The following is a 23,551-nucleotide window of genomic DNA, read 5'->3' as shown; positions in this document are numbered from 1 at the left end:
CGGTGAAAAGTATTAATACATAAGAAATAAATAAAAAACAAAATAAATAAATAAATGAATGAATGAAGAAATCAACAAACCTCATGTAAGGTCAAACATTAAATTACAAAAAACATAGTCAAAATGGTTGATACTTTTAAATGGAGATAGAGAAGAACAACAATATGGGTTCCCTTTTATTCTTAAAATTTTATGTACAAGTGCGACTGATTTATTTTTTGTAATGTACATTCAATATAGAAAGTTTATATATGCAATATTACATTTAACAGTTCACAAATTGCACTAGTCTTTCACAGAGATTCGTTATCAGAGTCAAAGTCATTCGTCATGTCTTAGCAAAAGCTCATTCCATTGGTTATTTTTTATAAATAGTCTAGTGCTTTTTGCATTCTGGGGGAAAGATTTCTTTGTTGTTAGGCCTTTGAAGAGATAACAGGAAGATGCATGAATTTGTTTTTTTAAAAGGAAGAAAATAAAATGTCAACTTTGAAGAGTGGACTGAACCAGACCTGACTAAAACAGCGTAGAAGTCAGCATCACTCAGGCTCAGAAATCATACCCATACACTTATTGATTTCCTATTTTCATGTTTTTCAACCCTATCGGAATGCATTTAGTAAGCTTGCAAATACAAGAGGTGGATGCGTGTTGTGCACCAAAGTGACACACACGGACAAGTGCCCTGTGTGCCCTTAAGATTTAGGGCGACAGTAGCCAATTAGGATATGACAAACTGTAATAAGATTAATAGGAAAAGCACTGATCTTGTTACTCAGTCTTCAAATGACTTTTTCATGAAAAAAAATTAGAGTAAAAAATATATTCATACAAAAAGTAAACTTCTGAATGTCACTGGGAGAAACAAGAAAATAAGCAAAGGAACAAAACAAATTTGTTAAAACAATTTCAAAGTTTTTCGTTTGCTTTTTTTGTAAAGACTTGTGTGTCATCTGTAAGGGGAGAGAAGAGGGAGGCTGCACGAGGTGTTGCAGAGGTTTGGTGACAGTCAATGACAGCCTGCGATCCTCTGGCCTCTCTTCATCCCCCCCCGCTTGGGAACTGACAGTTCCTGTCTGAGCTGCAGCTGCAGAGCAACAGGGCAGTCTGGGTGCCTGAGCAATACAAGTGTGTGTGCACGTCCTTCAGCCTTGTTCTCCGCTGTCGTTGTCCACAGGGGGTGGACCACTGGGCATGACTGTAGTGCCAGTTCCCGCTGTTAGGTAACCTGCAACTCCAGGACCTGCAGAGGACAGGAAGGGTGAGACATCTCAGCACAGGTGGGATTGCTGGAAAGAGCGCCGGACTGCTGATGGTGAGCTACATGCTAAACTAAAACACTACTGTATGAACAGAAATAAATCAGTGCTTTTATGCCAACTAATTTTTTTTGTCACAAATATTTAATAGTACCAAGATTTTTTTTGCACAAAAAATATTGGTTTCCTCACAACATACATTATATGTTTTAAATTTTAATACTTTTGCTATACTTATCAGAGATAGTCATGTGCAATCTGTCTTTTTTTAAGAATTACATTTTGGCTACTTTACTACACCACATTGTGGGATTCATTATGTAGGATGAGGGTTGGTTATTTCTGGAACTAGAAGTTTAAAGCCATGTGAAGATGATGTCCCGATTATTATTCTTCGTCTTTCTCCTTTCACGAATTTGCAAAGTATATTGCGTGTTCTGCATACTGAGAGTTCGGCATGTTTTTTTAGTTCCTGAAACGGAGGTGTGACAAGGATTTTCTAAATGGATATGACGGTGCTATTATATACAGGGCATTATTTCAAGCAAGTGGAGATGGAGGGGTGGAACTGGAAAGGTAGGTGAAGATGGAAGGTAGCAGGCAAGGTGGATTGTCAGGTCCAAGTCTACCTGCATCAGAGCAAGCGAGAGGAGGGCTGGGAGGGCCCAGTTTAGGAGTCTAGAGCCCACCTCGAAGTGGGCTGCTGGCGGCCAGGAGAGAAGGAGTGGATACCCCTGAGGAGGAAATGTGGAGGACAAACAGAAAGGGAAGGGCAGAGCCAGGAAGTGATAGGACGTGTAAAGAGAAAGGGGCCGCTGGGATTCAGTACAAGTCAGGAGTTTGGCCACAAGAAGGTTTTCAGGACAAAGCCAAGCACTAAGATTCAACATAAGCTCAAAGAAAAGTGCTCAATACTTGCCCTTTAAGCCTGAACAGAAAGATTGCCAAGTCAATGTTAGCAGACGCTAAAGTTCATGAACACACTTTACCTGTCAGGTAACCTGCAGTCTGAGACTCTGATATGAAAAGATCGTGCTTCTGGTCTTTGAAGGCACTCCACACCGAGGACCTCGCCAGAATCTCATTCACCTACAAAACGGTGATTTGAAAAGATAATAAAGGCAATCGGATGGTAAAAGTTAATTATTGAAGACCACATCTAAACTACAAAATAAACCTTGAAACAGATTATTGTTTAATATTACATATTTCACCCATACCTGTTCTCCGAACTGCAGACTACGGGTCATGGACTTGAGAGCCTTCACTATCTGGGCCTTTATAGCCGAGGGGTTCTCCAGTGTCTCCAGGCCAACTCCTTCTAGGAGCTTCAGAAGGTATGGAACCAGTTCCACTCTGAGAGCCTGCACAGCACAATGATAAAAAATAAATTACTGGAACCATCATCTGACTTACCATGAATACGGTGTCCATAACAAATATGAATACATGGATTTAGAAAAAATGTTCCAAGTTTACCTGAGCCACAAGTTCAGTCTGCTCTTTCTGAAACATGCGATTGAGAGCTTCACAAGCCAATCCCGCCATGTCGGGTCGACATTTCATCCCACTCATAAGGGGTCCTATGGTCTCCAGAGAAGCCATGGAGCGTACACACAGCTGCATAAAAAGCATATATGATTTATGACACAAAAAATCAAAAGAATATAGACAGACTTGAACTTTCAGTCAATGACAAAGGTCAGGCAGAGAAACCCGTTGGTTTCTATCACACTTGATTTGCTTTCTGACCTCATTCTCTGACAGTACATGCAGAAGGCGAATGGAGCTCTTGGGCACGGCGTTGTTCTTGTGGTTCAGTGCTGCCAGGATCCGAGGCAGGTGACCCAGAGGAGGCACCTGGTCGGCTAACTGGCCCTGTGTGCTGAAGAGGCACACCGCTGCGGTGGTGACCGTCTCCAGGGCCTCCCCCTGGAGGAAACCACACATGGTCAGGCAATGTCGAAGAAAAGAGCTGTGTGCACTTTTGTGTCCGCGCTCGTGACACTCACATTGGGGTTGTTCTTCTCCAGCAGTTCTGTGACAGTCTCCAAGAGGGACACGAGGAACTCCCGAGGCTTGCGAAGCACCCAGCCCGGCTGAGCGATGAAGATGCGCAGGAAAACTCCACCGACCTCCAGCTCGTCCTGTCCTGCACCAGAAGCCACCGTGAAATCTTCTGGAACCTGAGGGCACAAAGTTAAAAGAAAATTTTTTAAAATAATGGTTATACAAAATCATGCATAATGTGCTATCGATTTAAGATAAACTACACTTGCCTTCCAGTTTACATCAGGATTATCCTTCTGCTGTTTAAAGTGCCTGAAAATGACAAAAAAAGACAATTTATAAATTACAGTCAGGGAGATTATATATATATGTTTAAGCTACTGTCAAAACAAGGATGTATGCAGGCGGTGATCATACTCAAGCATCATCTCCCGGACAGTGGTGGACACCTTCTCCCTCGAGTTGTCATTCCAGATGAGTTCAGGGTTCTCGTGAGTTCCCTCAAATATATGCACTGCCGCCTCAGCGTTGTCTCGCATGGCATCCATGAAGACACCAGGAAGGAAACGGATCAGAGTTAGACGCACCTGCCAGCAGAAAAACAATCAAGGGAGTGAGTAAAGAAAACAAAAAATGAAAAAAAACAAATGGACAAGGATAACTTTGCATTGCAGTATGTGCAGGCTGACCTTTGGCCCGACCAGTTTGTCTGAGGTCATTTTCGAGAAGAGCTCTGCTGTCTGTGTACGAACTTGGGGATGTGTGCAGTTGCAGAAGAGGTCGAGCAAATAGATCAGAGCACCTGGGGAACAAAAAAGATTAAAATTAACGGAGCATTTACAAAGACACTGAATGACGGAAAAAACAGTCATCACAAAAAAGAATTGCCATTAACTATTACCTTTGGCCATGGCTTCTTTGACCAATTTTGTGTTGGAAGTCAGAGCGTACAAGGTTTCCAGGACCATCTGCCGGCCTAAAGGATGAAAGAAAAAAAAATTCTCAGCCAGTGCACTGCAATAATAATAAACGGGGTACCAAAACAAAACCATTGGTAAACCGGTGAAGATTTTCTGTTTTCTTACTGGATGGAAGTGAGTGCAAGAGCAGCAGCAGGTTGGAAAGCACCAGTGACTCGGCAATGTTTCCTACACACTCTTGGTTGGCCGTCACAGTGTTCACAACCTGCAGATGAGACAAACGCATAAGACCTCAAATCACATCCAGGAGGATTCGGAGGGCCGACAGTAGATTGGATACGGTGACTGAGCGGTCCCTACCTCCAACACCAGCTGTTGCACTCTGCCAGCACCATGCACCCGCAACAAAGAGAAGAGCAGTTTGAAATGGCCGATGCACTCTGACTCTGAACCTGGAAACAAACGATGAGAAGCATTTAGAATCTCCAGCAGTAAAACAGCTCAATGAGAAATTAGCATGGCGGGATGGAGAATGCATGATCCCACCAGGGTTGTTTTTGATGACATTGCGTAGCGCCTCTAGCGCCATCTCAGCAAAACGGAGCCTTTCCGCATGTGCCTGAGACTCCACCTTGGTACTCTGACTCATCGCCAGCAGCGTGTGGAGGTACTGCGCCTGCGAGCCCACGTAGTCCAGCAGACTGGCCGCAAATGCTTTGGGGTACTGAAAACAGAAATGGTGCAACACGCAAAAGATTTTATTGCCATTTTAAAAAGACAACAACGCAAAGTTTGGCAGACGTGGAAAAGGTTTATGCTAAAGTCACACATACACGGACCCTAAAGGTTAACCCCTCGGCGTATGACAGGAAATTCAGTCAACTGTCACCTCACCTCAAGAGGAAACGTCGGTTGCTCGTTGTAAACGCGGACAAAGATCTCGCCGACTATCAGTTCCTTGCTGTGGTCATCAAACACAAAGTCTGTGCCGTAGCTTTTGTCATTTTCTCCCTGTATAGAGACCAAAGAGAAGATGCATGACATTAGTGGTTATTTATTTATGCATTTTTTGTATTAAAACCTTTGATGTTTATTTGCATTTTATTCAAGGGAGGTTAAACAATGACAGGAAAACTGATGTGCCCACCCTCTTGGTGTTTCCCTCCTGCTGACCCTCCAGGTACTCCAGCAGCTCGGCTCGGGTGCCATTGTTCCAGATCAAGTATGGATTTTCCGTGTTGCAATTCAGCAGCTTCAAGACCTAAAGTGTACAGCAGGGCATGTGAACCCTCAGCTTTGAGCAAGATTATGTCAGAACCTAAGTGCTTGCGTGTGCAGTTTCACAGCGCACCTCTGCAGGGGAGGTGGTGCCCAGCTTCCTGGAGATGTATGGAGTCAGCATGGCAGCCAAACTCTTGCGGATGGCCGGGTTCTCCGGAGGCGTTCCCTCGATACCGTTGGTCTCCGGGATGGGGTTGGTGCCATCTGGGCTGTGTGGCGTCTGGCTGTAGCCCCCCAGGCGGCTGAGAGCCACCAGGCTGAGCTTGGCGAGGCTGTTGGCCACTTCCTGCTGATTGGTGTCCTGGCTGGTCTGCACGCCGCTCTCCTCCAATGTGTAGTCGTAGTTGAAGAGGTAGACGAGCAGGTGCCAGAGCACGCCGGCGTGGTACAGGTGGGTCTGCAGGAAGAAGTCCACTGCGAAGGAGCTGACGCACTGCACCCCAAGGGCAGCGGTTTTAGGAAGACCCTGGAAAACAAATGCAAAGTGGCTAAAATTTTCTGAAAGATTATCATTTCTTACATATTTCCTCGCCTTGCAAAGACAGAAAACACAAAGAATCCTCGACAACTTGTTCCCCTTGCTTGTAATCAGTCAACTCAACATGACAGGTCTATTTCTTACCTTTCCATAATATAAGATGCGACAGAGGTCCCTGATGATGTTAGGCAGCTCGATGATCTTTTCCCTACATTCTTCAAACTGGGCTGCGACGCTGTAGCACCTACAGATGTGCCCGCACACCTGGGGAAACATTTGAGTGGGAAATCAGCACCTGTGATTAAACTAGTTTTTAGAGTGAACACTGTTCAGCCTTTTCTGACAACCCACCTGTACTGCCATGTCATTAGGTTTGCTGGATGCAGTTAAGACACTGACGCATCGAGAAAGCGCCTCCAATAACACCTGATTTACACAAAAAACACGTGTTTAAGTTTGCCGCGTGTTGCTGAAATGCTGAAAAGTTTCAGAGACAATTTGACTCATCAGGGTTAATCAACATGTACCTCAATGCCATTGTCTCGGCGCAGCTCCTCCGCATTGAGGGCCGAACAGTTGACGGTGTGGAAGGCCAGTTCGACAGCAGCCGGGAGGAGAGGGGAGGTCTTGGAGAAGAGCTGGCTATCCTCCGTTTCCATTGTGATGGTTTTGATGAGCATCGGGTAACCGGCATATTTGTAAGGCTCCAGTTCTGTCGTAGAAAGCAAAACCGTCAGTGGCAGTGAGCTACGACTTATTGTGCCCAAACTTGTGTGTTGTTTTATTTCTACATCCACTGACCTTGTTTGTGCCGGTTGAACAAAATGCTCTGGGCCTTCAGGATGAGGATGATGTTTTCTGGGTCGGGACCATCCAGGATTTTCGAAGACTTGGTGCAAAGGAACTCGTAGGCTTTATTGACTTTCTCAAAAACGTCCTAAAACAATGAAATTCAAGTAAAATCTCTGCATGAAAAGGTACATAAGGAGTCAAAGTGCATATCAAGTCAGTGGTTGTCAAGAAACATACCCTGCCCTCGGGGTTCTTGTCTGGATGGTACTTCTGTGCCAGCCTGAAGTAAGCCTTCCTGATTTTGCTCTCATCGAGTCTAAAGGCAGAAAAGCAACACAGCCATGAATAAATCAATGTATGCCGTGAGTTACTTATTTAAAGTACTATAATAAATCAAATGCACTCACTGCCCCTGTCCTTTTGGTAGGTTCAGGACGTCATAGGCATCATCGACAGACATAGAGGGAGGCTTCTTCTCCACCTCTTTCTTCCAGGCATCAAGAGTGTCCTTGAGCAGCTTGACCTGCAATGATTAATTGCATGCTTACAAGAGTGCTTTTTAGATGAAAGGGCAGGATATCATCAAAAGAAATGCAATCTTATATCGAGTAGAAGAGACAGAAAAAAAGACACCCACTGCATCTCTGATGGGCCAGTTGGGGAAGCGCGTGGTGTCACATAGGTGTCTGAGGTAGTAGATGTTGCAGAAGAGCTCACTGTCCAGCTGAGGGAAGCTGATCACAGGGATGGGGCAGTACTGGTAGAGGGCCCTGGTGTTGCTCTGCAGCCTGGGGCTGAAGTCAGCAACGTGCGCTGCAATCTTCTCAATCATCATCCGCCTGGAACACAAAGTTCAAATAACAATAAAGTTTCACCTTTTGTTCTTTATTGCCCACTCAATAAAGCACATAATAAAAGAATTCTACCTCATTTCGCTGCTCCAGATGGCCTCAGGTGTGTCAAACTCTCCGAGGAATATCTCAGAAATTCGTTCGGCCTCATAATTCTCAAGGTAACACACCATAGCCTCGGGCAGCACCGGGCCCAGAACACTGCGCTGCACTAAGTCCTGACCCTTAGCCTGGAGTGAAGGCAAAACAGAGAGGAGTGAATAACAAAACAGTAACTTCACATTACGTGTTGTCTTTTTCAAAAAGCACAAGCAGAACTCACTTCTTCAGATTTGAAGGCTTGCTTCAGATGTGTGTATTTTAGGAACCTAGGGCAAATAAAAACTTAATTAATTTTCCTGAATCAATAATCAATAACTAGAGAGGAAACTCTGGGCATAACTTGTATTTTCAAATATTTAATGCTAAGAAAGACAAAGAGACCAATGTTAAGTTAAGTATCTCGGTTCACCTTGCCACAGGGAGCACATTGGAGCCTGTGTACATCATGATGAAGAAGAAGACTCCTGTTAGGTAGAGTCGCTGCAGATTAGGGTTGTCCTGCATCACCAAGTACAGCAAATTTGCTACCTTTTCCACCAAAATGGGGTCAAAGGTCAAAAGCAGCTGTAAAGAAAAACAAATCACATGCTTGAATATGCACAACTGACAATAACGGATAGAAAATAAATAAATAAATGATTTGGATCTTTACCTGGACTATGTGAGGTAGGCAGGCATTGTCACTGATCATTCTCTTAATCTTGGGCAAAGGACGGATAATTGCATTGTCTTGGTCCCTGAGTAATAAAAAGCAGAGAAAACACTGATTTAGGACAAACAAGCTTTCACATGTTCATCAAATATTAAAGTCATAGACAATATACTGCAAATAAATCTGATTTCTCTATTTCTCAATGTTTAGCCCACCTGCTTGGGTAATAGGAGCACATGGTGATGAGCATGTTGAGAATTAATGTGGCTAAATCAGATTCATTCATCACTGCTTGTCCAGTAGCCATGAGGCACCATTTCAGTTGGGGTATAGCCTGCAGGGGGCGCCAACCATCCATCCCTTGGGCCCAGCAGCGTGTCTTTGCTGTTAGGACACCTGTGCTCCAGAACTCCTGCATCTGGAGAACAAACAGCAGAGAAATGTCACCTTTTCAGCACCAAACCACTTTTAGTGGCATTTTTAAACACAGATAACATCCATGTGCAAAGTCACACATAGCCATGGAGTTACACAAAAAATCTAGCAAAACTGTTCCAACAAATTACAGAAGTATTAGAATATTTTAATGAGACCACAAACCTCTTCGAAACTGAAGGGTCCTCTTCTTTCTTTGTCTGCGTTACCAAAGTACCACTCTTTCTCACTCTCTCGCTTCATGTCTGGTGAAGCTTCGATCACATTGCTCTGAAATAGACAAACAAAACAACAACGAAAAAAACATTTAAGAACAGCCCGGTTCATAATGTATGTGCTCTTACTCCTGCTCACGTGTAAAGTGGCATTAAGGGACAGCTATTTTTATTCACCTGGAGAGGTACAGTAGCTCTGGATGTGTGCAGATGGGCCAGAGTGAGCAGATCCACCAGTATGCGCACACCATTTGAGTCCATCACATCCTTTACATTTTTCTAGATATTTGGAATAGTGAGGGAGAGAATTATGTAAGAGGAAAGAAGTGGTAATGCAGGTTAAATCTGCAAAACTGAAAAATAAAAAGATTACAAAACTGTAAGAGTCTGCCTACCTTGTTGAGAATAAGTTTATTAAGGAACAGAATGAGTCTGTCCCTTTCCAGTTTGTCTGTGCACTGCAAAAGACAGGAAAAGTCATTTCGAGCTCAGAAAAATTGACAAAAAGCACATGGAGTACTGTGACCGTCTGTACTCACTCGGTCCAGCATGCCCACAATGTATTTTGTGTCTGTGAAAGGACCAATCTCTTCGTAGCACTTGCCATAAACTATAGCGAGGGCCTGCAGACACAGGCACTTCATCGTAACTTTGGGTGTCAGCAGAAAGCGATGATAGAGCTCGTTGAAGAACTCGTTTCTGAGAGAGAAAGGAGGAAAAGTTGTCAATTTTCTTTGGGCTTTCAGCGCACACTCATGCTGAGTCTGGTTATTGAGCTGCTGTTTTTTCCTTCTTCTTACGATCTCTTAATGGCATTGGACTCTTCATTTTCATCCTCCTCGAGCAGCAGACGAAGGTAATAGTCCCCAATCTTTATCTCATCCGAAAGGCACTCGTATTTCACCTGCAAGTACAAAACATTTCAACGCTTGCCCTCTTCTGCCGCTTTAACATTTCAATATCCACTATATCCGGCCTGTGGGTCGTCGCATACAGTTATACGTCCACAGACGATAAGACACACAGACCTCAAACTCCTGGTGGTTCCAGGAGATGACGTTCGCGCTGCCGAGCTCGCGGTCCACACTGAAGGCGCGCATCTCCGCCTCCAGGGCGTCACGCAGCTCCTCCCTCGTCTTCAGGTTCCAGATGAGGTTGGACTGCGCGTGGTCCAGCTGGAATCTTTGAACGACAGAAGAGGTTGTCGGGATGGGGAGCTGCAAGAGAACATGCAGATATATACGGTCAAGAGGCGACAGACCTGTGGTAGAAAAGCTCCCAGTTGACTTCAATCTTTATGCGTTGCCGTCTCTTCCTCAGGATGACTGGCTTTTGGTTTGGGTTCTGAAAACAAACAAGAGCACAAATAGCGACAGTCAGTATTTTTCTTTGACGAAGACAACTGTGCATACAGACGGCGACACCAGAAATAAGATTGTAGGAACAGAAGTGTACGCTAAAGTAGCAGGAAGACTATTTCAAGGAGGACATTTAGACTAATAATTTGACACCCCTAGTAGTCTTCTGTAAGATAATAAACACTCGCCTTCTGATCCAAAAACCAAAATGGGATCCTGACATTGGTTTTATTCATTATTTTTTCCTGAGCTATGGAGCATTGCTTTATTATTTTTGTAGTTTTTTTCAATTATTTACTCATTCCATGAAGTTTCTTTGAGTATGACTGGAGGCAACGCCGTTAAATTAAAAATGGAGAGAAAAAGGAGAGAGAAAACCTCATGGATCCCATCGGTCAGTTCTACTTACCAGGTTATTTCTGTCCTGCTGCATTGATTGACAGCAGAGAAACCACACAAGACAGAGAGAAGGACAGAGACAACACAGAGAGATTATTGTTCCTCAAATTACCAGGGTTAAAGTGACATTGAAATCACTAGTGCAAAAAGAAATACAGACTGTGCCTAAATTCTGCAATTTCTTAGTTTCTAATTCCTAAAATGACCACCTTTGCAAACATTAGGCTGAGATTGAGAGAGATTGAGAAAGATGAGCAAGAAAAGTAAGCCAATCACAAGATGAGTTGATCAGTCTTTTTTAAAAATGGCAAAATTAAAGCGTAGGGGAAGAAAAGAAAAGAGACATTAGATTGAAGTCAGTTTTAAGGTGTATAAATAAATAAAGACAGAAAAAAAATCTAGAAAAAATTGAGTTTGCAATTTAAGGATAATAACCTCGGTCATGGTGCGTCAGATGTTTTACAGCAAAGATTATTATAATTATTATTAGCCGCCTGTCTAAAACTAGATGTGTAAATTGCCCTTCATTACCTGGTACAGAAACAAGCTCCTTACCTCTTTCTGGGCAATTCCCATTTTATCTCTCCAATGTATTAACACCAGATCAGCCTTCTCCTTCGCAAACTTCTCCACCTCTTTGGCTGCCTTGCCAGCTATCCGCTGCCACTCAGGGACCTTGTTTCGATTGAGCTGGTCCTACCAATGCATGCAAAAGATGAAAAATAAATCAATACAACTGTGGAGCTATTAATTCCTTCTGAAGATGTGCTATCTGTTTTTTTTTTTGTCCACATACCGTGGCAATCTTCACGTTGTCGCGGATGTGCATTCTGTCCACGTCTTTCTCAGGGACAGCGTCAGAGCTGTCCAGATAAGCCAGAAGGCCTGTCGGCTAAAGGGTGCGCAAACAAAAACTCAAATTGGCAAGGACGCTTGGAGACAACAGCATGTGCTTTAAATTCATTTGGACAGGTGCCTCACCAGTATCCTCTTGAGTAGGTTTATTGCAACAGGGTTCTCTGCCGTCCACAGGCCTACGAGGTGTCGACTGAGCTGCCTGAATGGAAAAAAAAACAAACAAAAAAAGAAAATCCTGAAATCCTTCATCCATTTCACTTGGTGTAGAAAAACAAAAAAAGAATCAGGTGAAAACTATATTGTGGTTGACCTGTTAGTCAGCATCCGCTGGTCACTGCTGATGGTGAACAGTGAAGTGTGTAGGTGCCTGGGAAGAGCTCCTTCACTCAGAGCCAGCTCCTGCATTTTGGTTGCAATCTCCTTGTCACCCTCCTTTACATAAAAAACAACAAGTTGTCACAGATTAGGCACACCAAAGAGACAACAATGATAAACACCAATTATGAAATTGGGTTTACCTCGATGATTGCCTTCATGACCAGGCCTGCTCCCTTTACAATTGCCATTGACGGATGCTAGAAAACAGGAGAATTTGATTGAAGTATCGACTGGAAGCACTCATATTACCGTTATTATGGGAGGAGACAGTTCTCGTAAATTACCTGGAAGAGTTTAAATAGGGTGCGTCCATTTGAGGCCACCATTTCCAGCAGCATATCAAATTGCTGCCCCTCTGTCGTTTCGCTGTAGGGGGCGCAGAGGGCAAAGGTTAAGAAGTCTAGTAAGGAGCTGATAACCAAGGCTCCTGTTCCGTGGTCCTATAAAAAAAAATGGAGGAAAAAAAAAAAAGATGCATTAATCATGCATTTCAAAAAATCTCCTAAAAGCAGTTTGGTGACACGCTGAAAGAAAAATGTACCACATTAGTGATGAATTTTTCGAGGAGGTTTTCCAGAAATTTCTTTGAAGAGAGCAGCGAGGCCTTGTTCAGCTGCTCCTGCCTCAGGTCGTAGTCGTCGTGCATTGGCTGTGGAGGGACATGACAAATAAGGTCTCAGTCCACTTTTTTTCCACTGCATATATCTGTTTGATGTCCCCACCAAAATAAATGATCTGATCACTTACACACATGAGGGCACAGAGCATGTCCACAGCAGCGTGCGTCACACCGTTGTGGTTCCGCTTTAAAGCTTTTACCGTCTTTACACCCAGTTTTTCCCTGAATCTGGGAAACAAATGAATACATACTTTAAGTGCACACATTGCAAAAAAAAAAAAGAAAAAAAAAAAAAAAGGAAGCAAGGCACACAGGCACCTGCAGGTATGCCAAACAAATATGTGTCTATCTGAAAGAGGTCTGGGGTTGGATACACAAAGAATTCATTGCTTCAGAATCGGCTTGTTGTTTCTTTTGGAGATGAAGTGTGACGACTGAACCAAGCGGCAATAGATATAATACATAGATAACATGTTTTTTCCCTTAAAGCAAAGTGTATATTTACTGTGATGTGACAGGAAACACCAAGCTATTGCAATGAATCCCTTAGGAAAATAAACTGTGACTCTTTTTGACATAGGAACAAATAATAAAAGAGTAGTTACAGCTCCTCTCATACATCTCAGTGACCCGCCAAGACTCACTAGGTTCTGGAATGGTCAGATTTGCAAAGGGCGGAATGGTCAAAGAGGAAAGAAGGAGAGAAGGAGGCGCACAAAGAAAATGATGAGATGGCAGGATAGGAGAAGGTCACGACAAATCAAGGCGGACAGCTCGACTGGGTGACATAACCTCCCTTCTGAAGTGCCTGTCGAGACGCCCGGGATGAGAGCGCGGCCATTTTAAAAAAAAAAGGGGAGAAGGCAGATCAACAGACAGATAAGAAAGAGCGGAAAGGAGAGGAAGCGGGCGGATGGGCACACTGAGATGTATGGATATATATTTACGTTGCATCTGTGCCTCCAGACCCTTGACCAGACCTTGGAATGACAGAGCATGCCTGTTACCAGCAGCTCAGCCTGAAGGTACACCGTGAAGAAATAGAAGCATGGAGGTGAAAAAAACAAAAAAAAAGACAAAGAGCTCCAGTCTTACTTCGGCAGCTGTGTGAAAGCCTGGAAGCCTGCCTTTGAGGCCACCAACCGTCGAATAGCCTGGAAATGGCTCTCCAGCTCGGCATTGAGAGCAGGCAACTCAGCCTCCTGGGACAGAAGAGCTAGAATGGCATTGTTGATGAGTTTCTCCTTGTTCTCGGAGAAAAGACCCTGAGGGGAGAGTTCAGCGAGGGTGGGTGTCAATAAATGAAGTGCACCAGCAGATACATGGACACCAGTTGGCAGACTCGCAAGACACACTCACGTCTTGTGTTACTGCATGCAGAACTCCACTGTAGGATATGTTGGCGTTGAATCTGAACACCGCATCTGCAAAGTTGCCATCTGAGAGGAGAACGTGAGAGGGCGGGAAGATCACAAATCATTTCAAATCTTGCAAATGCACTCGCGGCTTGGTGATGCTAAACTATGACTCACTGGGAGGCGCTGCCAGGAATTTGAGATGCAAGCTCTCCACCTCCTCGTCCACGGGCATGCTCAGAAGGCCCCATCTCTGTCCCCGCTGCGTCGGCGCCATTTTCACACAGACGTCCCTGTTGCCTGACGCGCGGACACCGTCCAGGAGACTGGCAAGGAGCGAGTCCCTGTGCAAACACACGGCCACAGCACAACTCATCTAAATGTTTAACAAACATCAACTTTAAGGGCTGCAAGCAGTGAACTTAGCAACAGGAAAAAGCTAAGTGCAAACATGTGACACAAACAAGCGGGCAAATGAGTCATCGAGTGAATAAAGTACTGACAAATGTCCAATACGTGGGTCTGAAATACAAAACACCCACAGTGCCATTGAATCAAGTGGAGGAAGTGGAACGCGCGTGTACCTTTCTGTGGAGGAAAACCGCCTGATCTGACCTCTGATGAACTCCACGGTGAACACCTGAGGGTTTTCTGCGTCACAGATCAGAGCAAATACCTGCAGGGAGATGAGCAACGAGTCTAAACAAGGACTCGTGCAAAAGCTGGACAGTAACAACAGTATGCACTCAAATCATATATACAGAAAGAGGAAAAAAATGGGGCATGAATGTTAGAATTCACCTCCCCAAAGGGTTTCAAGGTGACAATGTTGTACGACGCTGGGTCTCTTTCCACAAGGCATGTTTCTGTCAGAGCCAGGATACGCTTTACAGGCTCCTAAGAAAACACACACAAAGATTTTTTTGTTATTTAACAATCTCAAAGACACAGAAAATAACTCAGTAACATGATACAAACTTCCTTGAGACATTAAAAGGCAACAAACAAAAACAGGACAAACGCAGACTTGAAAAAAGTCCAAATGTCATTATTACGAGTTAGTTTAGTTTCACTTAAAACAGATGTTTTTGTTGGAAGGCCTTTGGTCTGAAACTGACACTGGTGTCACTGTGTATTCTCCAAAAATACTAAGAAACAGCAGCTCTGTGATCTCACCGGGTGTCGAGGAGTAATTTTCTGCACCACGAACTCAGCCAGTGACGTGATGCTCTCGTCTGAACTGTATTTCCCCAGCCTGTCAGACATGAAGCTCTCAAAGGTCAGCGCCTCCTTCCGCAGCCGCAGCGTGATGCCGATGAAGTTCCCCGCATGCTCAATGGAGCTGCGGATGATCTCATCCCGATGCTCGGAGGCAAACAAATGCTGAGGGAGCACAAAATGGGGGGATTAATATTGCAATACACACAGGAAAATCACTGTGCGCAGGCACACTTCATGGCGACGCACCAGTCTGCTGAAGCCTCCGTACAGGATGCAGAAGCCGCCCTGGTAATCAGAGACCTCCACGAAACCCTCCACGTTCCGATAGTCGTAGGAACACACCACCCGGTTGGTGTGCGGGTCGATCTGGTCGATGCCACCTGGCGTCACCTCGAGACTCACAGGCCTCCTTGAGTCGCTCCAGTGGTGCTTGTAGCAGTTGTAACGCTGTGTGACGCGCACGTGAAGACATTTCAGTGAGGAAAGACAGCTTAGGACTTAAAAACAAGCGGCTTTTTATGACGAACGTTGGACTCACCCTGCCCGTTATCTTTCCTTCTGAAAACTCTGTTCGAAATCTCTGTGGCCACAAAACAAACATGCATATTAGCCGCAGTACCATTACACTGTTACCATTCAAACATCCGACGATAAGAAGTGGCTTCGTAGCTCCTGGTCCAATAGTTCCCGCTTTTATTGCCTGAAGCCAAACTAATAAATTGCTCTGACATTTGGCCTTTATAGGAGTGGTGGATGAGATCTGATCACAACTGATCACTGGATGCTCGATAACAGCAGGAGTAGACCTACAGCTGTCCACCTGTGATTGGATCAGTCTGGATGGACACTCAGCCCAGGTGGGACCAGGCAGGTTAAAGAGTCTCTAGACTGATGCTGATGCAGCTCCAACAGTTTGTCCTTACCAGTGCTTCTGTGAGCAGCTCTGTCCGGTGTTCCGTGGAAAACTTGAGCGTTTCCGACTTCTTGCCAGTGCCTTTGCGAAATGTGAGGTTGAACTCCGTCCCCTGACCCTTTCCGACAGGGCCGATACCACAGATGTCCCCATAAGGCCACTGGAACCACATTCAACAACAGGAGAGAAGAGAAAGATTTGAAACGAGTAATATGAAACAACCAGCAACAGCAATAGACAGAAAAAAATATTTTGCATAAAACATAATTCTCAATGTTGTTTAAAAGTGTTATACAAATTTTAAACTTCTAACATGATGATTTTTTAAAAATATATTTTAAGAAGTAATGTTCAAATGTAAAGGGCATTTTCTGATAAAGTGTCCTTGAGTCCTTGACTGTGAAAGAAAATAAAAGCAAAATAATGACAGTTTTATTTCTGGGTTGGTTGTTTCTCTGAAACGCTGGGTGTCCTTTTTCTGGGCGCAGGGGCTCAAATCTAATGGCTATCGATTGCAGTTTTACGCTCGCGCGTGCTGCAACAGGGCTGGGATGCGGGCACGTTCCAAGGCTGTGCACAGCAAGAGGTAAAAAATACAGCCACGGAGCCTTTCACTCCAAATGGATTTTAAAGCGTCGCACATGCACGCATCCCACAAACACACCTGCCAGCCACTGATAGCGGCGGCAGAGACGAGCCCCCACAATGACACGGGACTCTTTTTCAGGCAGGCGGCACACATACTGACCTGATTTGTTACTTCTAGCGTGGTGGGGTTGTATGTGGTGATGCCGTGTGTCCCCACTGAGAAGACTCGCTTGTACCTGGAACACAGAGATGAGTCAGAAACACATCCCACCTACGACAGCGCCGGCAGTCACATGAGATCAGCATCCAGGGCGGAACATAGGCTCGGTGCACGGCGTCCATTAAACATGTGGGGGTTGTAGCTGTCGTGAGATTCTGAGACGAGAGACAGTTCAGCTCTCTGCCTCTTCCATCGTGCAAAATTAGCTGCAGCACAGTGATATGAAGAGAAGAACTCCATATACATTGCACCCTGCAAGCTAATCACGATTCAGAGACAAGTCATCAACTGATGATTTCAATCTGATTTCTTCCCTGCAGTTTACCAGAACCTGCATGAGGCGACGACTTAGAAAATCCATACACTGTTTGGTAAGAGAGGATGATGAACGTCACTGCAGTGATTAGTAATGACAAGACAGCTGAAGTCATTTATGAAGACGCAGCCATTGTCTGTCAGCATATTTACTTCACTGTACAAAATTCCCCAGAATGTCTCTGAGAGCAAAGTGTTCTCACATAGTGGGAAGGAAGTGTGAAACTACATTTCACACTCTAATCTTCCTGCACGTTAGGCTGAGTCAACGTGAAAGCGAGTGAGCAGGGCAGCATGTCTGCGTGCATCTCGCCAATGTAACACTGCAATTTTTTTTGTCTGATTAAATACAAAGGGTCACATGAGGACCCCGGGTTTCGGGGGAGAAAAGGGTTTTGTGAGGTTTAAGCTTATTCAGGGGGCTCTGTATTCAGTGGGAGGGTTTCTTTTGTGAATGGCACACAGGCACGTTGGCCTGCGTACAACTTGTCCTTTTAGCACCACGAGCCTGGACTCTGAACGTGCTGACTCGGCTCCTTGTCATTTGTTCACATCCTCGTTAGGTTTGGATAACTTGAAAGAGGTCTGGCGAAGCTGCACGGTTGGTCTGCGTAAGAAAGCCGAGTGAAGGAAAGTCAAACCCAGGTCACTTTCACAAGGGGAATTTAGACATATACAGACCACAACACTAACGCAATTGGACAGGACGGCCACTGGCCTGAAGCAAGGCTAAAGTGAGATATGTCAACAGGGCTATTTTTCCTTCACATTCTGCATCCTTTGCATCTCCTGCACCCATTAGAAATAGTGTGCAAATCAATTCCATTGTTCAAGGCTTCTCTGTGCACAACAACAGTAGGTTATGTCTCTCTTCTAAGGTTGTTGTCTGAACACTATTTGACCTTGGTATGTTGACGCTGGCTTACATGGGTGTCAGCAAGTGTCAAGAGTGAATTGTTTATCATCTGATGCGTTGTCTTTTTCTGTATCTCTGTGCAAAGGTAATATGCATCCTGCTCAAGTCGAACAATGAACTCCATTTATGCTGCTAACACATGCTCAAAAGGCATGGGTGAATTGCACATGTTCTATATGTGCATGACAGGGTGTGATCACTTTATGACAAACACTGTGTGTCACATTTGTGTTTTCCGGCACTCACAGTGAGATTTAATTAACACAAGATTGCACCGCAAAAAGACACGACAGTGTAAAAATAAGCAGGAAGAACATTTCAATAAAACACAACCAGAGAGCCCGGTTAAAAAGACCTACTTCCCCACCACAGCATTCCAGTGCTGGTATAATTAGAAATCCATTTAATTTCTCTGCAACCATAACCATCACCAAGTGACACTACTAGATGGAGCTCATACTTAAGCGATGCACATGTTGTCTTGAGATCGACAGAGTTTTCTAGGATAGACAGTTGTGCCAGGCTGCTCTACAGGAGGCCTAAATGAATAATGGGAATAATACGGGTCCTTTAAATAACACAGTCTTCTTGTGATTCAGCGAGCAGTTTCAAACTGCATGACTAGAGCGTTTTTCATGCAGTCCGTGACACAGACTAAGCTGACCCACTTAAAGCTGACCAGTGTCTGACTGTCGACTCTGGTTGCCAGTACCTGGACGGTTATGTCTGAATACTGAGGGGACAGTTTCCAGCAAAAAGAAAACACGGGATTATGTGCATGCAAAATGCACCTGCAATATGACTGCTCACTTGTACTGTTGGCCACATACTGATGATATATCATGTGCTCTCTATCAACAATTCCTTTTTCTTTTTTAAAGAAAGGGCAATTGCATCACACAAGGTGAGAAGTGACTGGTAACAGCGACCTGTTTCATTAAACCATTAACGGATCATCATCATGAAGGACGATGGCGGCTAATTGTCCTCGGCCGTGCGGTGCTGCTGCCCTGCTCAGGCAATGGCCATCCACTATGGATGGACTTTAGAGCACAAGTATTGGTAATGTGACACCACTGACTCTCAGCTCAAACAGGAGCACGGCCATCAACTGCCCGATTGTCTTAATCATACCAACAGCAACCTGAAGGCCTCTTTACCTTTTACACAATATTATCAAAATAACCAGGGAAAAGAAGAAACTTTTATACTCAAAAGTCAGCTCTGTTAATGCACAGTTAGTTCATGGTGTGATGTGTGCCGTTCACTGCATTGATCCATGTAGTCAGAACAACAAAATGGACATGAAACAACACACAGTGGTGCTGACTATAGGATGTCGACCTCTTATCCCTGTCCTGAGATAAGGAAGTCAACACAATGGAATGACTGAGTCAGGATCAGAATTAGAGTCAGTGGTCTTACTTTCCCCTCCAGGAGTGTTTGGTGGTGTAGAAACAGGCCAGGTCTCTGTTCTCTTTGACGACGTTCATCTTCTCAGAAGGCCTACAGAGTAGGGGAAAGATTTGAGGGATATTATAAACTTGGCTTCCAAAACTCCAAACTTTCAGCTGTAAGAAAAAACGAATAATTATTTGATTAAGACATGAATGCAAGCTTTATCAGTGAGTGTAGTAATGCTGTGAAGGCTTTTCACATTTGACTGATGCCTAAAAAAAAAAAAGCATGGACCATTACATAATTGTATGACATCTCATATGTTCCACACATTCCAATATACCACCACACACACTTCACACAGTCTTTAAAGATTCTGCAGTTGAGAGGGAGGGATGGGGAGGTGGGTGGAGGCTTCCACCAGACACTCCCAGGGTTACTGAACTAAATAAAGACTGGCTGTTCAATAACACAGAACAGTCGATTCCTCTCCGACTGACCGATTCCTCACTGAGATTATTCCACCTCTGAACCACAGTTCCAATGTCTTCTCGCGTTCCTTCAAGTGCGCCTTTTCACAGGCTTAGCTGAGTAGAACAGGGAGGAAGTAAAAGCCTTAAATATTGCCTTCATATCAAAGGCCTCAAAACAATACGATAGACCATCAACAGAGTCTGAGTCTGGCACAAAGCCAGTGTGTCCTATTGACAGTTAAAAAATAACTTGGGCAGGGATTAGTGGTGTTTAAATTCAAGACCCATTTGAAATGAAAAACAAACGTTTTAACGGTGAGACGCTGCGGCGCTAATCTCAAAAGTCGAAAAACAGACAAGAATCTAGTCAAACAACACAATCCTCGTTGTTTTATCGTGCAGCCTCAGAGCTGTTACTCGCTGGCAGCTGCACTGTGCCATAAGGAACGTCAGCACTCTGCCAGGATCCAGGGGGTAAAAAAAAATAATCTGACTACAGTTTTCCTTCCTCTTCTTTCCACTGCAAACTCGAGTAAAAACTCACAGTAATGACTAATGAGTAATTTGTCATTCACTGAGGTGCCACAGCACAAGGATCACAGAAATATGCCAGTTTTGGCACTTTGATTTAAGTGACACTGGCACAAGAGAAAGAAAAGAGGGAAGGTACAGTAGAAAGCTGAGTGGTGAAAAGCAACAAATTAGTTTCAGATCAAATACATCAGTACAATCTCAGTTGAATGCAAGCCTCTCTTTGCTGCAGCAGTGTTTTTTTTTTTATTACATTACTGAAGAGAAGATAATGACAGGCGGAACAAAGAGGCCAAGCAGATTGCAGGACTGTGTCATGTGACAGCCCCTCCCACTCTTCCTGCCTGTATGCAGATCAATAGGCCATTTTTATGGTCTATTGCAGACGGAAGGCTGAGTTAAAAAAAAAATAATAATAAAAAAAACGGACACCGAACGATAAATAGAGAAAAGCATGCTTAATCTGTTTAACAACTGACGCCGGAAAGGTCTGACAACTTTTTAAAGTCTACAAAAACAGCTCATGACATCAAGGTGTGCATTGACCCCTGCTTCAAAAAGTGCAGTTTCGCCCGGAATTGCATTACAACTTGAAAAGGGATCGAAGAACTAAAAACAGGCCACCAAGACTGCAGCCGCAGGTTTTAAGTGTCATGACAATTAAAACTTGTGCAAACAGCAATTTTCCTTTGCCTTTTTGTCAGGCTTTGGGTTTAACAGCTGTTATGGGTGGAAATATTTCCTGTTGAAAAAGCAAGAGATAAAAAGCATCAGCATCATTCTGGGTTCAAGAGTCCAGCCACCATGTGACATCATGTCGTTATATGGTCCACTAGATTGTCCGCATTTTAATACATGCCACACATGGCATGACATAATAATGGTAGGTTCAACAAATAGTATCAAGACCCCAAACTAATTATTAAACATTATCTGTTGCAAAAACCAACGTTCGGTGCTTGATGCCTTTCCGGACACGGACTCCAGTCATCTCGCTGACTGTTTTCTCTGAACAGTGGACATTTTGCAACATCCTCTCTTCATTGACAATTCCGTGAAGCAATATCAGCCCAAGACGGGAACTTGATAGTGGCCAACTAACTCCATGCGATGTGAAACGGGATTTCAACAGCCACTCGCTTACAATAACACGCTATTAACGCGTTTGACGTGAGGCGTCGCACAAATCGAACAGCTAGACCCTCTGAAGATGTGCTCCGGCGTCCGTGCTGTCAACTAAACCCATTCGCGCAGCATTAACGTTACCTGGCTCTTACGCGTCTAGCCAAGTTGAGCTTCATTGCAGCGGGCCTGCACGGTTAACTGTCAGGCTAAAAACAAGCAGGACGGGTCGGTTAGCAACGTCGACGCAAATTGCTCCGCCTAAACGGGAATAACAGTCAGCCTAGACTCTGTCCTGTCGGCGTTTGTTTGCCTATCCTGGGATGAGCATTGTGACAGGCTAATAATGGGTTAGCCGCAGGCGAGAGGCTGGCGAGCACCTCAGCCGGGGGTTGAGGAGAGGAGCTAGCTTCTTAGCAGCGGGGTTCAATCAAGCAAACACGGGGAAGATGGCTTTGAGCAAGTGGCAGGCGAAAGCGGCCGCGGTTACCTGTTAGTTCGGAACTGGGCGTTATTCTCGGCCGTCCCTCGGCCCCCCACACTGCTGCGAGTGCGGTCGCTGCCTTGCAATTTTCCGACGAAGTTCCCGAAGGCGCTCAATTACAGCGTAGTTCCTCGACTGGGATCAGGACGCTGCCATATTCCTGACACCAAGAGTGTGCCAGTGCGCAGGCGCGAGGCCTGCCCTGTCATGTGGCTGTCAGCTGATTGGTTTGTTAGGAAGCGGGTTCGCCGTCATACCTGACCGGGGATCGGTTTTTCACGTTTCCACCCCCCCTCAATATCTACATTGATACGTGCCATTGAAACTGATCTCGGAACTGCTCACTGTCAGGCGTACTGCAGATCGTGCGTGATATTTTTTTTGCTCTTCCGTTTCCTCTCATATTTCCCCCCCAAACAATTGTTCGAAAATGCTTGTCATTAGACGGTTTGTGATCCGGACTACTTTTTCAAATTCTCTGTATCGTGTAAATGTGGCTTTTCTGACCTAAAGGTAATCAAAATGCGCAACCCAATGAAAACAGTAGTAAATTTGGTTTGGGTGAAGTCTGTGTGGACACGCCTACTACAAAAGGACAACATTTTTTATTTTGTTATTTTTTTATTTTATTTTTTTAAATAAATTAGCCACAAACAAACTCACTCATAATCAGGTATAGATAGGCTTTATTGAATTAAAAACAAATTGATTTAAAAATGATTAAAGTTGATTTTTTTTTTAATTTTTTTTTTTTTACATTGATTTAACATGTACTGATGGAACATCCCTTTCAACACTAATTTCCATACAAACTCATTTATCATTTAAATTAACAAATTGGAAAAATTGGGGAAAAGACAACAACCCTATAAAAAATAGTTAAAATTGGTTGCAATTGGTGGTTTGTGACTGAGTTAGTCACAAAATAAGAAGTACTGTTATGAATATAACATAATTTTTTGTTAGTGGTGGTCTTAGAAACCAAAAACCATTGCAACTAAAAAAAAAAAGAACAGTAATAGCAGATTAATAATGTAACTGTGTTGTAGGTCTTATTCTAATCAAAAACAATATCCAATATAATACTAATAGAAATACAGATTCAGTCTTCCTTATGTCACCTAACAATTTTACTCACAATCAAGAAGGTATTAAAAACCATAAACAGACAAAATGCATGTTGATAATGCAGAGTAATATAGTACATGTAACTAATTCCTTCAGAAGATCTGAAGTAAGTGACTCACCGCGATTGAAGGTAAAGGGGGAACATCTTTGCCACTGTGACTGTCTGATGTTGTAGAGTGGGTTTAAGCGGGGCCGCATGGAGTGGTCACGTTATAAGGCATCTGATTAGGAGACCAACCATGCGCTGCCTGTTAGTCTAATTTCATTACAGCAAGAGAGG

General features: G+C 44.1%; 1 protein-coding gene across 5 annotated transcripts; it reads right to left on the bottom strand.

Annotated features, from left to right (window-relative positions):
* Positions 1-158: 158 nt before the first annotated feature.
* dnajc13 (DnaJ heat shock protein family (Hsp40) member C13) lies at positions 159-23,513 on the bottom strand. 5 transcript variants are annotated; one of them, XM_076047662.1, is made up of 57 exons: positions 23,391-23,513; positions 19,561-19,641; positions 16,845-16,920; positions 16,107-16,256; positions 15,722-15,763; positions 15,430-15,630; positions 15,139-15,345; positions 14,764-14,859; positions 14,547-14,638; positions 14,140-14,306; positions 13,967-14,046; positions 13,703-13,872; positions 13,555-13,587; positions 12,736-12,835; positions 12,530-12,637; positions 12,273-12,428; positions 12,129-12,185; positions 11,921-12,042; positions 11,734-11,809; positions 11,549-11,644; positions 11,308-11,448; positions 10,763-10,780; positions 10,257-10,339; positions 10,024-10,177; positions 9,796-9,899; positions 9,535-9,694; positions 9,391-9,453; positions 9,173-9,274; positions 8,946-9,050; positions 8,561-8,763; positions 8,346-8,430; positions 8,103-8,257; positions 7,914-7,959; positions 7,667-7,821; positions 7,378-7,579; positions 7,148-7,263; positions 6,978-7,056; positions 6,750-6,885; positions 6,476-6,660; positions 6,300-6,374; positions 6,093-6,212; positions 5,541-5,936; positions 5,337-5,450; positions 5,084-5,200; positions 4,736-4,913; positions 4,550-4,641; positions 4,355-4,454; positions 4,171-4,245; positions 3,959-4,071; positions 3,687-3,856; positions 3,539-3,581; positions 3,272-3,445; positions 3,012-3,191; positions 2,739-2,879; positions 2,480-2,623; positions 2,249-2,348; positions 159-1,243 (listed from the first exon to the last, which is right to left on the bottom strand). In XM_076047662.1, the coding sequence occupies exons 1-57, from the start codon at positions 23,414-23,416 to the stop codon at positions 1,146-1,148; spliced, it is 6,858 nt and encodes a 2,285-aa protein (XP_075903777.1). In that variant the 5' UTR covers positions 23,417-23,513; the 3' UTR covers positions 159-1,145. The 5 variants fall into 5 exon arrangements, with proteins under 5 accessions (XP_075903777.1, XP_075903781.1, XP_075903776.1 ...); XM_076047666.1 differs by lacking the exon at positions 23,391-23,513 and adding an exon at positions 22,150-22,332; XM_076047661.1 differs by lacking the exon at positions 23,391-23,513 and adding an exon at positions 21,804-21,853.
* Positions 23,514-23,551: the final 38 nt, after the last annotated feature.

This window comes from Nelusetta ayraudi, unplaced genomic scaffold, assembly GCF_046127955.1.
Source record: "Nelusetta ayraudi isolate G7.1 ecotype Tasmania unplaced genomic scaffold, CSIRO-AGI_Nayr_v1 ptg000094l, whole genome shotgun sequence".
Classification (NCBI taxonomy): domain Eukaryota; kingdom Metazoa; phylum Chordata; class Actinopteri; order Tetraodontiformes; family Monacanthidae; genus Nelusetta; species Nelusetta ayraudi.
This window is presented reverse-complemented; position numbering and strand designations above follow the sequence as displayed.

What these genes read in the sequence shown, in the direction of transcription:
- dnajc13 (XM_076047661.1), bottom strand. Translation starts at nt 21,838, where the DNA reads ATGAAGCTCAACTTGGCTAGACGCGTAAGAGCCAG. An exon ending in ACAAGAACCCCGAGGGCAGG is followed by an intron (nt 6,886 to 6,977) that starts GTATGTTTCTTG and finishes TCATTGTTTTAG; the next exon opens with GACGTTTTTGAGAAAGTCAA. An exon ending in ACAAACTGGTCGGGCCAAAG is followed by an intron (nt 3,857 to 3,958) that starts GTCAGCCTGCAC and finishes TTCTGCTGGCAG; the next exon opens with GTGCGTCTAACTCTGATCCG.